The sequence below is a fragment of the Ursus arctos genome, unplaced genomic scaffold (genome assembly GCF_023065955.2).
Source record: "Ursus arctos isolate Adak ecotype North America unplaced genomic scaffold, UrsArc2.0 scaffold_1, whole genome shotgun sequence".
Taxonomy (NCBI): Eukaryota; Metazoa; Chordata; class Mammalia; order Carnivora; family Ursidae; genus Ursus; species Ursus arctos.
Genome location: NW_026622763.1, coordinates 81,992,702 through 82,010,701, shown reverse-complemented (window position 1 = coordinate 82,010,701; position 18,000 = coordinate 81,992,702). Strand labels below are relative to the sequence as shown.

General features: G+C 39.9%; 1 protein-coding gene across 2 annotated transcripts in view; it reads right to left on the bottom strand.

Moving 5' to 3' along the window:
• CCNYL1 (cyclin Y like 1) overlaps window positions 1-18,000 on the bottom strand; it is a 36,018-nt gene that overhangs the window by 2,393 nt on the left and 15,625 nt on the right. Inside the window, exons 4-9 of one of the 2 annotated variants that reach the window (XM_026492072.4) lie at window positions 15,594-15,694; window positions 12,455-12,490; window positions 9,970-10,021; window positions 8,596-8,715; window positions 4,549-4,715; window positions 1,077-1,239 (exon numbers count right to left, since the gene is read on the bottom strand). In XM_026492072.4, the coding sequence (XP_026347857.2) occupies window positions 1,077-1,239; window positions 4,549-4,715; window positions 8,596-8,715; window positions 9,970-10,021; window positions 12,455-12,490; window positions 15,594-15,694 (639 nt within the window). The remainder of the gene's footprint in view (window positions 1-1,076; window positions 1,240-4,548; window positions 4,716-8,595; window positions 8,716-9,969; window positions 10,022-12,454; window positions 12,491-15,593; window positions 15,695-18,000) is intronic. The other variant, XM_026492073.4, reaches the window with a different exon arrangement.

Sequence of the window (18,000 nt, the reverse complement as noted above, 5' to 3'; positions counted from 1 at the left end):
CAGCATTTACGCAGCCATTCAACTTCTAGTCTTCATTGGTTATTACATCCTCAAAGCAAATTCTAACAGGGCAGGCGTGTCTGGACTTTATTGGAAGGTCAGAGGTCTAATGACCGAAGCACCAAAAAGTGCATATTTCACTTGCACATTAACCATGGTAGAAAATACCTATTGTAAAACTACACCAAGGTACCACAGAAAGTGTCTATTTTAAGTGTGTTTTGAAATTTCAGTTGTGAATAATTTTGCTGTATGTTCACTAATAGTTACAAACCATAATTCCTTTGTTTCATATACATTACCATTTCCATTAAAAACCCATGGGGTCTCTACGGCAGTACTTGAAACACACATTATACAGTCTGAGTCTCAGGTGAGCCACGGATGCTTTGTCTAATAAACTCATGGGACTGAACTGTATTATCTGTAGAAAACACTGGCATGAATTTGCAAACTGAATAAAAGACTGTTAAGAATGGTAGGTAGAGGGGGTGCCTGGGTGACACAGTCGGTTAAGCATCTGCCTCTGGGCTCAGGGCATGATCTCAGGGTACTGGGATTAAGCCCTGCGTTGCTCCCCGCTCAGCAGGGAGTCTGCTTCTCCCTCTCCCTCTGCTCATGCTCACTCTGTCTCTCTCTCCCAAATAAATAAAATCTTAAAAAGAACAGTGAGTACAGAGATACGATTAGGGATACAATCACAAATTATTATGTACATAGATATGATTACAGATACAATCATAAGAAATTCATGTATGATTATATGGAAGGGTAGAGGTTCAAATGGAAAACCATTAAGAACACGTTAAATCTGAAAAAAAAAGGACAGGTTAAATTTGACTTAAAATATTCTGAATTATGGTCACAAGAAATATCTATATACTTTTTAAAAATAATGTGAGATCCTTATATAAATCATAAAAGACAGGAAATATGCCACCAAAGGGTTAATGAGTTCTCCGATGTGTTAATTTAAAAGCTTTCCATTTTGCTAATCACTGCTTAATGAGATTTAGCGAGAGATGCTGGTTTTGGTGGCTGACAGAAAACCCTGACTAATGATTTCACAGCCTTACCTCTAGGTTTTGTGCTCTTTCTTTGCTAAGAGGAGCAAATAGAAAATTCAAGTTGTTGTCATCTGCTAAGGAGCGAAGGTCAAAGTAGTATTTGGCATAAACACTGGCAGGAACATTAATATTAAATTGAAGTAGCTCCAGAAAATGCCTTTCCATCTCGTTCCTGGGGGAGGACGACAAAACCAACGCAAGACAAGTTTAGTCAACCGGGCTATCTTCAAAAGTATCATTCTGAGCCACTGGGAAGGCTCTACATTCTGTTTTGGAACAAACAGAGGCTACCCAGTGGATTAGTACACAAACGTTCAAACAAGGTGCAGCTATTTGTGGTCCTTTCTGCATCCCAGCACTTTGAGTTTGGGACAAGGGGGAAGAGGTTATGGCCCTCTTATGCACTCCTGCTGCTGACTCAGGGGCTCATTCTTCAGAGTTCCATTAGTGCAGCTGTACGATTCATGCTCCACGCTCACTCACAAGGCCCCACTATAGTGATCAGATGAAAGGAATGATGTATGCTGTTTATTAGCTCTGAAGAACTTGCAGACATTTTCACCGGGCCGATAACAGGAAGGGGCTTATTGAAGTAGAGCCGCGCCAACAAAAGGAGTGGGCACATCACCACGGCAACAAATGGATCCATCGAGAGCCACTGCTATTATCTCTGAGGGGGAAAAACTCTTGAAGCAACAAGGATTCATCTCAAATAAATAAATAAATAAATAAGCTACGTTGGATGGAAAAGGGAATCCCCTCCCCCTGCCCCAGCGCATGGGGCTATGTCAAAGGGCATATATAAATGCAAGTCTCTGTTCACCTTCATTTTACTACGGCTAGAAATTGTCACTCTGACAGGACAGGATGCACTTTTTTAAACTTTGGAGGGCAGAACGATCAGAGATGTCTTGGCTCAACTAAACTCACTATGATCTGACCTCTTGTAGAGCACTGGACTCAAACAGCCTTTCTCTCCCGTTGGGAACTCAACCCCAAGACGTGGCACCACCCCCTCGGCAGAACAGAAGGCACACACCCACAGGGGGCGAGCTGGATAAAACAGGAAAGGAAATGTTGGGAGCAGTCCTTTGCTCCACATGACCATACGGGCTCACTTGTCCAGTGTTTAAGTAAATTAATATAAAATTGACCACTTTCACAGACATCCTTTAGAGAATTACATAAAAACCATAAATACCCGAACAAACATGAGCAGCTTACTTTATAACATATTTGGTTTCTCAGTTTTAAAAAGTGTTAGTATTTTATCCATTGGCTCGCTCAACAAATGTTGATGTTCTCCTGTACGGCCCGGAGAACGTTCAGAATATGAGCAGAGATGAGCTTCTCATTTGTTGAATTTTAAACCTGATTGAACCTACTTCCAAATTTAATTTCCTGTTCATATGGCTGTAAGTCTATAGAAATGTAAATCAGATAATGTTTTGATAATCAGCTAATCAGGACTTAATTTATACAGGAATAAATGCACTTCACTATCCCTTTTATATTTTCTCCACTAATACATTTTAATTGTGTGGAAATACAGTACTTCATAGGATTAACATGTCTATTAATAAAGGTTTAATCACTGGAGAAAAGCATTATGCCTATAGAATGTGCATCTTCTGGGTTTTTTGTTTTTTAAATAGCCAAACGGCTGAATAGCACACCATTTACAGGCACAGCAAATCTTCTGAATAGCAGCTGCTCAGTTTAACGTATTCTTTTGAAGGGGAATATATTCTAAAACATAGATGTTGGAAAAGTTTGAAGAAAAAGCTGATAGACACCAATTTTTCAATTTAGACTCAAAATGAGACTATTACAAATCGAAGTCAACAGCGGGGGAATAAAATGTGTATTAAACACTTTGTTGTAATGCTTTCCAATTTCCAAAGATCATAAACAAAAGCAGCTTATTATTATTAACATAGCTCCTGGTGCTTCTCTGTTTATACACAAAAAATATCGTTTGGAATTGGTCTTCCCGTAGCTAGACACTGCCATCACTGCTCCTGGAAAGTCACTCTTACGAGCTCACACACTTCCCAGCATGTTCTGAGGTTTTCACTAGAATCAGAGTCCCAGCCAGTTTCACTGAAGGTTTTGAGAAAATTTCAGTTGCCACCATGGTAGGGCTAGTGTTCATGATTACAAATTTTTCTTCCTTCAAGGGACCAGAGTTTGCATGCTGATGACAGTGGTGATCAAAGTCACTTTAGTTTCTGCAACTTGCAAAAGTACTTTTATTCATTTCAAACCCATTATTTGCCATAACACCATTTGCTACCATGGCTGCAAGCAACAGCTTCATGCCCACTCAGTGTCCACTATTATCAAAAGCCATTAGGACGGCCACCACCATCACTGGTCTCTTCTCCCAGTCTTAAGTATCCTCACTTCAGTTGTAAATACGCACTTTGGTAATTCTGAATGACAATCTTATCTAGAGTAACGGGCAAAGGTAACAAAAACAAACTTGCCACTGCCTGCCATGATCTTAATCTTCCTATGCTGTCCCATACAATCAAGACATGTTCTTCCACATTTTCCCAAATGCCACCCACAAAGCCATTTTCACTCTCAGGTGGGCACTTCGAGAATCTACGAATCTACTGGAAATACCTCGCTGGCTCATCCTGCCTACCACCCTCAGGGCCCTTCACGGAAGCCATTGTGGCCAGACCGAAAGCCCTCCTTAGTCTGGTGTTCGACTCCCATGTCAGCACGCCACCTGTGAGGAGCACCCTCCCGGTTGACGGAAGGCCCCACGAAGCACTGCTATGGTTGCTGAGTGCCCCAGGAGATTTTTGAATGCGACAAGCACTGGGTGATGTCCCAGTGATGCTTTTTGGGACCTGAGAAATAGGAGCTTCCTAACTGAGTCCTCAGACCTATTTTTAAACAGGTGCCATACTCCTAGTATGGGAGGAGGCAGGAGCACTGGGATCTGAAACCTTCATACACGTGGCTACTTTTGTACCATGGTTTCTGTAACAACAGAACTTCAGATAAAAATAGGAGAATCACCAGCAAAAGCTGGCTCAGGTTGAAGGTACAAACTCTCAATGTTCTAGAGGCCCTAAGACCTTAACAGTGGCCATTTATTTTAAAGGTCAGACATAGGCCTCTTTAAAATGGACTGGAACTGGTAGGCAGCTTTAAGAAAGCCATGAAGATATTTATAATACTGTATTGAGTGTAAGCCCGTAAAATGTATGCCAAAAACCAGCAGAAATATACACTTCAATTTACCAAGCAGATTATTAAAACAATAACACATCAAGACCTAGCGATTAATGATGGGAAATATGAATTGTTATACCATAGCCAGATAGGAAATCTGTAATTTTATACCTATTTCAGTTCTTTGCACAATGTAACCTTTAAAAATATTTCTTAAAATGTACACTTTACTGGAGCAAAGGAGGCACTGGAAAATGGTTAGAAAGTTCACCAAAACCTTACAACTCACATGTCCTCAACTGTAATGTCCTTGAGGATCTGGCAGTAGTCCACATTCCACACGGCCTGATCGTCCCAAACCTTGGAGGCAAGAAGAATGGCTCCCAAAACAATTCTTTTCCAGTTAGTGGGACAAATGTCGATCTCAGCATAAGTTAAAAGCCTTTCTAAGTAAACCTGCAAAAGTAGAGCACTGATCTTTGATTTTAGTTCAGTTTAAGTGCTGTGATAAGAACTGTTAGGAATGACAGATTTCATCTGTTTTTGACATGCCTTTTATTCTTACAAAGGTCTACAAAGACTCGGCCCCGCCAGCCAAAGCCAGAGGCCAGGTCACAGTTGTAGGTCAGATACTTCTGTTGCCTACTCTGCCCATGTGAATTTCCAGCCTTGGTCACAGGAATGAATGGACATCTCGGCAAAGGGCATCTTGAAGACAGGTTATTAACTGTCCCATTCATAAACGGAACTGATTCAATACAACTGACTGCAGATTCGAGTTGTTCAATAAACCCTTGAGTGCCTATCCTGTGCAAGGTACCACATCTGGCTGGTCATTACACGGTCATTTTACACAATACTTGAATATGTAAAACCCTGGTTAATACTGAGCACATGTTTGCTTTCCCCTTTTCACAGTAAGTAGTCCTTGTGTGGCACAAGTGTGAAGACAGAAACTGGTGGTCAAGAGTGCCCCCCAGTGGCTGCTGTGTGGCACGGCAGGACGGCAAGTACAAACAGGTGTGCTGGAGGCTTTACAACTGTTAAGCAGTCCCCTAATAATGTCTTTTAAAGGAACATACATGCATACAAAGGACAGTCCTCCTGTCCCCTCATTTTCACATCTCCATTATCATCTCACTATAATTCGTTTCTGTCTTACGTTACCTGCAGCTTAGTCAATTCTGTTGGTTTTAAAGGGCTAACAGAGCCGCCAGGTTCTGCACCCAAGACTCCTCTAAACCCTCTGTGTGAGAGGACTCCAGGATCTCTCTCCCACCTATCAAATGTCCGCTCCACCAGGCCCTGGGCAGAGCTAACAGCCGAGTAAAGATTACAAAGATAAGCCGTGATTTGTTGAACTTCAAAGGGTTCTCTGAAGAAGAGCATATATGCCATTTGACAAGAAGTCCAATTTCAGAGTGTGTTTATTGTCTGAAGTTTGTCTGATTGCCAGCTCAGATTTGCCAATATTTTCCAAACTCAACTGTTTGCAAAAACAAATGGTTCTTGAATGTTATATGTTCTTAGTGAAATTCTGCTCCCGTTCCCCCAAACAGCCCTCTCAGGGATCCTAAAAATGAACAAGCTGAAGTGATGGTACCAGTTCCCCTTCCCTAGGAATACATGGAAGTTGCAGTGGTTGTGCGTGCCTACTGACACGTGGTATTGTCATTCTTTTTAATTTTAGTCATTCTAGTGAAATGATTTCTTGATGTGGTTTTACCAGGTTCAACTCTCTACTTTATGGGAATAATTAAAGGCACTTATACAACGCTGGCATCTCTCAACTTCCTATCTATTCCCTTTACTGGCAAACTTGGAATCTGCCCAGCCTCCTTGATACCACCGGCTCTCCTGTGTCTGTGGGAGTGAGATTTCCTTCTTCTCACTTTAGTAACTCTTCTTTCGGTGATCCCATCCCACTTGTGCAGAACTGTTCACAAAATTCTTTTTGAAGACTTTTTTCCCTCTCTGCCAGAGATTTTCTCCAATATGAATGGATTTACATTGCCCATTGCCCCCACCCTACCCGCCCCCTATGCCCCCCTCACAGCTCCAGCCCCAGCCTGCTTCCTCTCATTTTGCTCACAGAAAAATGCCTCATGCTGGCTTCTCATCTCCCATCAGCTTTCTAACCCGTGGTAGTCCGCCCTGCAGCTGTCACTCCCCAGGTCCTCGGTGCCTTCAGCCCAACTCTGCACTCCCAGAGCCTTCCCTAGTAACCGAAAGGGCACTGACACTGGCCTCGTTGCCGGGGCCTCCATTTGACTTAATCCCGTTCCAATCCACCACCAGTTTTTGTTACCTCTACCTGCACTGGTGATTTGACTGATTTCTATCCTCACTTCTCAGCTGTATCGCTGGCACTGCCTCCTTACCTCTCCGCCTCCACTCTGACTCGCACTAGTCTGTTGTCCCCAGAGCAGCCAGGACAGCCTCTTCAATGAAGAGCACTTCATACCCCTGCTCGAGATCTGCCAGAGGTTTCCCGTCGAACCCTGCTCGAGATCTGCCAGAGGTTTCCCGTCGAACAAGTAACAGTTTCCCTTCCTCCCAGGCCTGTGAGCTCCAAGGCCCCAGAAGATACGCCACTGCCCTCCTGTGACCTCACCTCGCATGCTGTTCCCCTCATCCTTCCTCTGACCAGTGGCCACCTCGCTGTTCCTTGAACACTCACAAAACGTTCCCATCTCCGAGTCTTGCATCTGCCCCCTGTGCCTGTAATGCCAGAGCTCACCCTGTTCCTCGGGTAGGCCATGGTTCAGGTGTTACCTCTTCAAAGAGGCTCGTCCTGATCGCGCTATCTGAAATGATGAGCCCCTCTGATCACTTTACCCCTTCACACTGCTTTCTCTTCTTGCTTTTACCACTATCTGAAATACTCAGGTAACACTCACTTGAAAAAACAAACGAAAAAACAACTCCTCTCTTCCTCGCTAGAATATAAGCCACATAAAGGCAAGAACTTATTCCACCTGTTTTCCCCTCCGTCCCCAACACTTAGAGTAGTGACACAGACTTGGTATTCAGCGGGCATGCGACGGGCATTTGGCCTTTCAACCACTCTCTCCTTGAATCTCTCATCTTGGCATCTCTTTTATTCCCTCCTGGGTCCTACCACTCTAGCCACTCCTCTGAGGACATGTCCCTTAAATGCTGTTAGTCTTTACAGATCTAGCTTCTATTCATTTTTTATTCTATACTTTTCTATACTCGTCTCTGCATTTGAACAGCTACTACTCTTAACTTCCCTACGTCTAGCTCGGATTCATACTCAGTCCATATATTCAAGTGATGACTAGACAGTGTCACTCGGCCACCTCACGGGTATGTCACGCTTAACCTGTCTACAAGGAATTCCCCCTCTTCCAACCCAGATGCTCTCCTTCCGGCATCGCCTTGCTCTCCATGTGGGAGGACCACTCTGCCTCTCTCCAGCATGGGCTGAGCACTCCAAATGGTTTGTAGCTCAAAGAAAGGGCCCGAGTGCCCACTGAGGGGTTTCTACTCAAAAGCACAAGCCTCCTCTCCTAAATTCTAACTGGATACTAAAGGAGGACAGGCACTGACTTAAGTATTCTTTCCCTCCAGACCATGCAGTTAACTTGCCCCCATAGGTATGCTGTACAGAGGAGTGAAAATAACCCCAGCTGCCTCTCACTTAAATAGAATTTATTTTTCAAATGATAAAATCTTACCACAGGAATTCGGTGTGGATAACGCAAAGGTCCTTACACAGCTGTAGCTTAGTAGGCTAACTAGCAAAGCCTTTCTGAGTACTTCTGGCACTAGAATCCTGGGCAGCTTCACAGGCAGGCACAAGAGGACACCAGGGATGGATGAACACCCATCATCCAAGGAACAGAGAATTCAGGGCAACAGTTCTCAATCAGGACACACGTGAGAATTGTGTGGGAAATACTGAGATAATCTGGGACTCAGCTTAGACCTACACCACATGAGTCTCTGCCTGTGGACCAGATGGTTTTGTTACTGCCCCTGTCCTACCCCAGCTCCCCCAGCACACCTTCTGAGTGTGTGCGTGTGTGTACTGTGTGCACATCTGTGTGCTAAGGTATGGAGGGAGAAACCAGAAATCTCTCCTGCTGCCTTTAATAGCAATTCTTTTGTGATTAGAAAAGCAACAGCAACGTTTTGAAAAATAATGATTATATTATTAAGCTTGAAGGTGTGTATTTTACTTTCAGTAGGTTTCTCTTAAACTTCTGATGATCATTTCAGGAACCTACTTTTATGTGAAAAGCAGGACCATACCCTGTTCATAAGACTGAAATTGAAGAAACAAGTTGTTAAGAAAGAAGAAATATCTTACCAAAGTTACTATTGCACATTCAGCTGTTAGCTGTGCAGCACTGAAAAGAGTACGAACAAATCTGTAAATAAATTTGTGTTCAGGATCATGCTTAAAGTATTCCTCTGGAACCTTCTCTCGCTGAAAGAAGAAAAAAATGCAGTATAAGTATCCACCGAAGAAAAACACTTCAGTGCCCATAATACAGCAGTCTTTGCATTTGGGCCCACGTGCCCAAAATGATTTTGATTAGGTGACATGTCTTTTAGTTTTTTAAATACAAACAATGGGATCTTAAAATACCATAGTGATTCAATACTCACCACCATTCGTTAAAGAAAAATACAGGCGTGACCTCAGAAAATTTATATATATTCCTTTCTAAGTGTAAACTATTTTTAGGCTCAACAGTCTGGTTGATCACCATGTTGTATTTCTCTGCAATCAACTCTGAAAAACATTTTTGGAGTGCCTGGGTGTCTCAGTCGGTTGAGCAGCCAACTCTTGGTTTCAGCTAAGGTCATGATCTCAGGGTGGTGAGATCAAGCCCTGTGTGGGGCTCCACGCTCAGCAGGGAGTCTGTGTGAGATTTTCTCTCCCTCTCCCCTCCCCCTGCTTGCCTGTCTGCTCATGTGCACACAGCACACGCTCTCAAATAAATACAGCGTAAAAAAAAAAAAAGAAAGAAAGAAGAAAAGAAAAACATTTTCAGTTTCCTCTAAACCATAAGACTCTAAGTCTCTGCTGACCTATGCGATAGTCACCAGCCAAATGTGGCTGTAGAGCACCTGAGGAAGTGCGTCTCAAAATTGTTATTTTAGGGACACCTGGGTGTCTCAGTCAGTTAAGCATCTGCCTTCAGCTCAGGTCATGACCCAGGGTGCTGGGATCAAGTCCCGCATCAGGCTCCTTGCTCAGTGGGGAGCCTGCTTCTCCCTCTGCTTGTGGGCTCACTCTCTCTGACAAATAAATAAAATCTTAAAAAAAAAAAATTTGTTATTTTAAAGGATTTAATATTTAAATCATTTTCTAATTTTCTTCATAGAGATCATAACATATTTGTTAGGCTTATTTATAAATATTTATATTGTTTGCAGTTACTGAAATTTATCTTTTAAAAAGATACACTTTCTGTGATCTGGGTACATTCACTCACTCTGGCTCACCGATTCTACAAAGCTGCAGCTCAGCTCTTGCTCTAGCATATTCCTCATACAGCATTCCTTTGGTAAAATGATTAGACACAACATGGGGTAGGGAAGAAGACTTAAGACAATTTTGACTTCAGGCTGGAGGGAGTAATTTTCCCCTGGTAATTAATTTCGAATCAAACCAGCATGAAATAAACTCAAGTGCATGAAAGAAAAATACAACTTCAATAAAACTGACACTTACTGTGAGTGGATGTGATCTCTCATCAAAAATATCCAAGGATCTATTTGCATCTCTATAAAATAAAAACATGCATCTTAAAAATTAATTCAGGAATTAATACCTTAGTAAAGTACCTGCTGGGAGTAGAGAGGGGAGTGGAAGCAGCTTAACTTTCAACAAAGCAAACAGTTTTACAAATTCTTTTGCATTTTGGCCTTCAGACGGTTTCCTGACCTCTGAAGTCTCTCCTACCACAACCAGCCAAAGCAGAGCTGTCTTTCAGAACACTGACTTTCCCTGGCAGGTAATGCTAGTAAACCAAAAATATTTTCACCCCTCTAAGCCCACAGCGGACTACATAAGAACATTTTATAAAGCAGTACTGGTGGGCAAAAAGGCTTTACAATTTAATAAATGTGAATACGAAATTCATGTTTTCTCCGTTTTTTTCCTCTCTGTAGTTCTCTATATTATGTACTACCACGTATTTCTTCTAGTCTCTCTTAAATGGTTTGAGTTAAAATGTGATTTTTTTTTTTTAATTGTAAAAGACACCAGTCTTTTAAAAGGTTACCACCCTACTATGTTGTGGCCATTTACACAGTGGTTTTCCGGGGTGTGGTCTGTAGGCCTCTAGGGCTCCCCTTTTCAGAGCCTCCCCCATGAAGTCAAAACTGTTTTTATAGGAATACTGAAGATGTTACTGCTCATACACTTCTGACATCCGCAATGATTGTATAAACATAACAGAGAGTAGAACTGCTTGTTTCTGCGCATGAGCCAAGGCAGTGGTACCCGGCCGCACCTGGTCATTCCGGTCTTCGCTGCCGCTTGCAGTTGAAAAAACATTCTGCTCTACTTAAGAACATCCTTGAAAAAGCAGTAAGATTTAACAGTGTTATTAAACCTCGATCCTTCTAATATTCTGAATAAGTAGAAAGCATGTATGAACCACTTCTGCAGGCTGAAAGACAGCTAAGGAAAAGCACTTGTGACTTAGCTATGAGCTGAATAAGCCACTGTTTCACAGAGCACCGTCTTTTTTTTTTAAGGTACAACTGACATTCTCTTAAAAATGAACAAAGTGAGGGCGCCTGGCTGACTCAGTCGGTAAAATATGGGACTCCTGATCTCAAGGTCCTGAGTTCAAGCCCCATGTTGGGTGTAGAGTTTACTTAAAATTAAATCTAAAAATATTTTTTTAAAAAATGAACAAAGCGGGGTGGGGGGGCGCCCAGGTGGCTCAGTCAGTTAAGTGTCTGCCTTCGGCTCAGGTCATGATCCTGGGGTCCTGAGATCGAGCCCTGCATCGGGCTCCCTGCTCAGCAGGGGAGTCTGCTTCTCCTTCTCCCTCTGCCCCTGCTCCTTTGCTCTCTCTTGCTCACTCTCTCTCGCAAATAAATAAAATCTTTAAAAAAAATGAACAAAGTGAGCCTGAAACTTCAAGAAAAATAAAGTATTTGTTGCCAATGATAAAATTCAGGCTATCAAGCTAAAAAAAAAAAATCAGGATTTTGGAAAACTTGTACCTTTTACTGTAAGCTTCATCTACTGTAAGCTTAATAGCTTCTCAATACTTACAGGCTTTTCTGATAGGACAGGTGGTGATCCTAACAGAAGTGCGTTTTTGACACTGTATAAAGAAACGTGAACTAGTGCTTTCCAACCGACCAATGCATAATATTCTAAAACTGCACACAAAGATCTATTCAGCATGCAAGATAAATCAATGGGTATTAACAGTACAAGTTCACTGATATGATTTAAAATTCTGTTATATATAAAAAAATTCCCTTATAATTTAAGAAACTGGCACTTGTGGACTTTTAGTGAAGTATCATAGAATATCCACAATATCTGAAGGCTTTAAAAGTACACCTTTTTCCAACTATATATCTAACGAGGCTGGGTCTTCATATTGTTTCTTCAAAACAAATCACTGAAGACAGGGTATAAGAATGAGCTGTCTCCTATTAAGCCACAGAGCAAAGAGATTTGTAAAACTGTAAATCAATGACATACTTTTCAGTCAACTTTTTTGTTGTGGAAAAGTTACTTTTTAATAATAAAAAAAAATGATTCACGGTAACACTGGGGTTCTCAATCAGGGGTGATTTTGTTCCCCAGGGGACATCTGGCCATGTCTGGGGACACACTGTGGAAGGAGGGAGACGTGCTACTGGGATCTGGTGAGTAGAGATCAGGGGGACTGCTAAACACCCTATCACGCACAGGACAACCCTCCATATTACCTAGCTCAAAATGCCAATAGTGCCATAAAAGCCCTGTTTTGACATACAGTGGTTTTAATTTTTAAATTCTCAAATTTAATTTCTAACACAGTAAATATCAATACAACCCACATAAACAAACACTTTTTGGGTCTTCAATAGTGTAATAAAAGCACTCTAAAAGTTTATTCTAATAATATCTATACTTGCTACCTAACACTAAACCTTGAAAATTAATTATCTGGAATAACAAGAGAGGTTTTAAAAGAGCTCACCTGTTCTTTATGTGGTAATATATTGCTAAGGTCACACTGTGGAAGGAAAAAGAAAATCGTAAGAACTGATTTTATCATGTTAGGCAGGAAGACATTTTTTTAAAAGGGGTTGGGAGGGAGACAGGATCCTTCCAGGGACTCAAGGGCCCTGAAATCCTCTAATTCAAAACAGTTCATATGGGCACTTTCCCCCTTGTTTGAGTCCTTTGGCTTTTGGTAAAAAAAGGAGGACCAAACTTCTTTTGCTTTTGGCAAAAAGAGGACCACCAACTGTTAGAAGACCTGTTTTGGTCCACAATTATAATATATAAATTATTACACATTTTCCCTGTCATTTGTCCTTCTACCCACAGAATCTTTCCTCCTCCTATACAAGTTTTATCTGTTTGTACACATGCTTAAATTTAACCCATACGGTAATTTTTGTTTTTATTAAAAAAAAAAAAAAAAAGTTAGGCCCTGCATTTCAACTGATTTAGTTTACTATCCACCAAACACACACACTTTCCATTGTTTCTCTAAAAGTAAATAATTAGTGTTCCATACCAAATAAAATAATTTAAAATCATAATTAGAAAATTTAATAGCAAATATAAGTACCCACAAAATCAATGATAGGTCTAGCTACCCCGAAATAAGCAGTGCTAACAACGCAGCATAAATCTACACAGTATAATATTGAACGACAGCTATTTCCAGATTAGTCTAAATATTAATGAACAGATAGATATAAGCCCTCAGATCCTCTTTAAGTTACTATATTCCTAAGTCATTCACAGATGTTTTGTACTAGGCGACAAAGGGATTCTCCTAGTTAAGTTATATGCTTCCCTTTGCCCTCAAAATGTCTAAAATGAAGCTCAAAACAATTGAGGGAAGGCAAATCTGAATTTGAGAACTAGGTCTACAGAAAATGAGCACTTGTGAAAAGGCCTAGAACGCTATTAGCATCAAAGATGGATACTTCTATAGTGCTTCAAACAGTTTCATCTTCAATTTGATTTTAAAATCACAGAATTCAAAGTTCTATGCTGAAAAGGACCATGAAACCTTAGATAGCATTTAATTAAACAATCCATCTTACACATAAGGAACCAAGGCTTAAAACTGATGTGCCCAAGGTCCCACAGATGGTCAGGAGCAGTTCTCTTCCTCCCACACTCTAACCAGGCAGTGGTTCTCCAAGCTTGGCTGTGCACTGAGATTGCCTGAGGAGCTTTAAAAACTGCTTGGCTTCCACCTCCAGATGGTCTGATTTAACTGACACTGGGTATAACTTGGGCATTAGAAGGGCTTTTAAAGTTCCCCAGGTGACCACAATATACAATGAAATCTGGGAATGAATGAATCATTTGGGATGCTTTCATCCATGCAATGATGTGTCGTATCCTTCCTCAGCCTATCACAAGGCTTGTGAGAATGTGGTAGGGGAGGGGGAAATGCATGTATTTGGAAACATAGATTTATGAAAAAAAGCTGCACAAGTGATTCTAATAAGGCTCCCCCCACTAAGAACAATACACTACCCCAATGTAAACATTTTTCAAATCATTCCTAAAAGCCAATGTGCCCTATCAATTTTCTCAGTAAACCTTTATTTCATCAATAATAAAGGCACTGAATTATTATTTTTAAAACTTAATGAAAGCAAATTAAATTTACTGTACTTCCACAAAGTAGAGTTAAGTTGGGAAAAACAAGCATGAAACCTACTTGTCTGAGCAAGGTTAATCTTTAAAACCACTTTTGAATTGTATACTAAAACATCAGAATCTTTTGAATTCAAAAGCTGGGGACTCTAGCCAAAGTAGAGTTTTTTTAACTCATGGATTTAGTGTCTCAGCTCAATAAAAACATTCAGTGATTACTTGTTAGATGCCAACGCTCAGGACTTTAGACTTTTGGGGCTCAGTTTTTGCTGATACACTATTTGATCTCCACTACTGTTATAAGGGAGAGAAGAAAGTTACATTATTATGACTGTGAACTTGCTGTTCTTAATTAAAGTAGAAGTTACTGATGATTTAATTAGCTGACAAAGCTGGTACATCAGAAACAAAATTAAGTTTATAAGCCAATTGTTTTTAAGACTGAAAAATAAAATTAAAGATGAGAATATTAATATTTTGAAGTAGTGTTCCAAACTGATCAACACTCACGTCCCAAAGAGACGTCGATAACATTCTTTGGCCAATCTCGATGAAGTCAGGAAGCTCTCCATATCCAGTTTTGGTTTTTTCCCCCCCTTCCTTAAATAAGCTTGAAAGGTTCATCTTAGGGTGTTCTAAAACTGCAACTCTAATTGTGGATTATAAGGTGCTCCCAGAAATTAAGGAATAGTTTCCATCATCACAACACTGTTCATGTTTGCTGAAGTATAAACCTGACCACAACTATGTTTCCAAAACGATCTTTTTCATTGTTCTCTGCTGTGGTTTTCATATATATGGACTGATATAGTCTCTTGGAGATATATTTCTATATCTATACACATATATAAAGTTGAAATTAAGTATACCTATTACAATTTTCAGTTGAGCAAAATTTCATCCATAAAGAAATTAAACTTGAGAATTTGTTCCTTAAGATTGATTTCCTCCTCTTTGGGAGATAAGAAGGAGAAGTTAATTTTCATACAGAAATAGTACGGGGGGAAAAATACATGATGGGGAAAATCTACAATCCAATTAAATTTAAATGCAGATACACTCTGGTGCCAGTAGGGGACAAACTGTTCCTTCTTTTGAGAGTAGCTTCCAAAGTAGTATACACATTGTTTTAGGCCTATAACTCATAAAGAAATACTTGTTTCTAGAAACATCCAATAAAAAGCACCCCTCCCTCTCCTCATTATGTTCAACAATGTCTTAACAACAGAAATGTATTAAGTAAGAGGTGTACTTTTCCTGGGATTTTTTTATTTGCTAACTGGCTTTCCCTTCTACCGTGCACTCTTAAGATTAAAATGGAAACTGAATATTCAGATTGAGGTCCTGGAAAGCAATATAAAATAGACACCAGTTTCTTAACCTGATCACTGAAAAGGACAATCAAATGACTGAAATGACCAAGTATGGCTAGGATGCTTTTAGCATGAGGGGGTCTGTCACTCAGCCCTTGGCAACCTAGTTGTACTCACCATTTTATTGTGGTTCTAAGATTAGGTTGGCTGACTGTGCTGTCATCTAGAAATATTGTTGAGCATGAGCTATACTTTTTAGTAAGCTGCCCTGGAGATACCTGAAGGGGAAGGGAAATAGAAGAAAATGTCACAGTAAGTTAAACCTATAAAAGTGTGTTTTTTCCTCGGTTAAAATGTCAAATGATAAAGCATTAAGATTTTTCTTATACTTCAGGAACTGCTTGAGTGTGTTATCATGTGCGGTTCTATGGGAAACCCAGTGGATGCTCTAACTTCCCACATGAGATTTAAGGAATGGGTTATAAACTACTGCCCTTGATGAATTACCTATTATCAAACCTGACAAGCACCTATTATAAATTCCCTTTATAATAATGTAAGAAGCTTAGAATAAGATTTCCATGGATTTTTTTCCTTAAGCAATGAAAAGCAGCTGAGATTTTCTATTTTTACTATTCATTTACTACAATGAAATGTAATGCCTAATATTGATGCAAGAACATTTTATTGCAGAAAATGAAAGCCCATAATAAATGTATCAGTTCAGGAGACAGTGTGATGAAACAAATGTTCTTGAATCAGAGGCTGTTTGTCCCAGGGTTGCTCTATCACTAATAAGCAAGGGGGACCCTAGGTCTCTCCGGGCCTCAGTTTCCTTATCTGGAGGGCAAGAGAGTACTGCTTTAAGATTCTCTCACATAAAAAAAAACAGATAAAACAGCTTATGAGAACTTCACTTTAACTTCATGTTTAAATAAGAGTGCCATCACATTACTCAAGTGAGAACCTCAGAGTACTTTCCATTCATTTAAAAATTTTATTAATTCTATTCTGTAAGTGACTTGACATTCATCACAACAATTTCCTGCCTCGCTCATGCTGCTTTCTATGCCTACAAGGCCTTTTTCTTCCTCCTTGTGCCAGAAAGTTTGACCTCATCTACCTCTAGGATACCTTTGCTAGGAGACACACCACAAAACTTTTTCTGTATGCTCACACATCTAATCTGCCACTTGTTACATGCTACCAATTGCTTGAAGGGTGTCCCCCTCCCAAGAAAGTAAGCTTCTCCAGGGAAGGGAGGACTCTTACTCCTTCTACCTCCAGCTACTGAACACAGAATCTGACAAATTAGGAGTTCAATAAGTGTTTGACAAATTATTTAAAATCAGTTACAACTGGAAGGAAAATCTTACTACAAATTAGTGAGAATTTATCTGGAGTAGTGTCAGAAAGGTGACAATGAACTTCTGGAGACCCTTGGTAGAATAAACCATCTTTAAAACACTTTAGAAGTATCCATTTATCTGTGAAGAGCCTGAGCCTGAGTATATAGCAATAGTCAAATACTGAAAGAGCCTAACTATATGAGGACAATTCCCTTCTTTAAAGTAAGACCAATAAACAAATCCCAGTCACTCTAAGTAGTTAAAAGTAATAGCAGCATTCAATACCAAAGAATACCAACAATTTTAATGCTTGGTTTTGTTGTGGTTTTTTTGTTGTTGTTTGTTTTTAACTAATTCAGATGAGCCTTCCTTCCTCCTTTTAATATAAAATAGTGTTCACCACGTTGTCACACTCTCCTGTCAGCATCCCCCTCAAATACACAACAGATGGGGCAGTGGAAAAAAATCTAGTTGATAACTTTTTAAAATACAGAGCATTTAAAAACTGCCAGTAGCCAATAATCGGAAATATCCACATGGTATATAAAAACACCATTTTGCTTGTTTCAGATGTTTTCCTGCAAAGCCATTTACCTCTTATTAACAAAAAGTTCCAGATATTCTATTTTTGAAAAGTATCACTAAATTCTCCTTCAAGCTAGAAATGTTCAACTATACCTAAAACTGTTACGTTCTTTAAAGCTATTTAAAGTTAACATATAAGTTAATATGTAACTTATTTTAAGTATCTCAATAAATACAGCATGAAAAATGAAAATTAATTCATTTAAATACTTTTACTCTAAATGGAAGAAAGTTTCTTTTAAGGCCATGGCTAGTAAGGTATACTATGGTGTATATTACATCATAATAAAAGTCAATTCTGACCAAAAACCTGTACTGGGGAACCATAAGAAGAATAGGAAGAAATGCACCAGAATATAGATCAATAGGCGGAGCTTTGGGTTATATTTGCTCCCATTTTCCTCCATTAAATTTTTTTTCTCTTACAAATATATATTGGCTTGTCTTTGAAAATACTAGTGTGAAACATTTAAAAATTTTAATTAGATGTGGTCTTACAGCCATATGGTGGGTTAGTGAATCAACAACTTACAGTCTACTGGCTAGATCCAACCAAAGAAACACTGAACACTTCCCCATCAGTCTAGGCCTACTTTTCAGTATTCAGTAATAGCTAGTATTCAACTAGAGGGTGGCAGAATTAAGCCTCT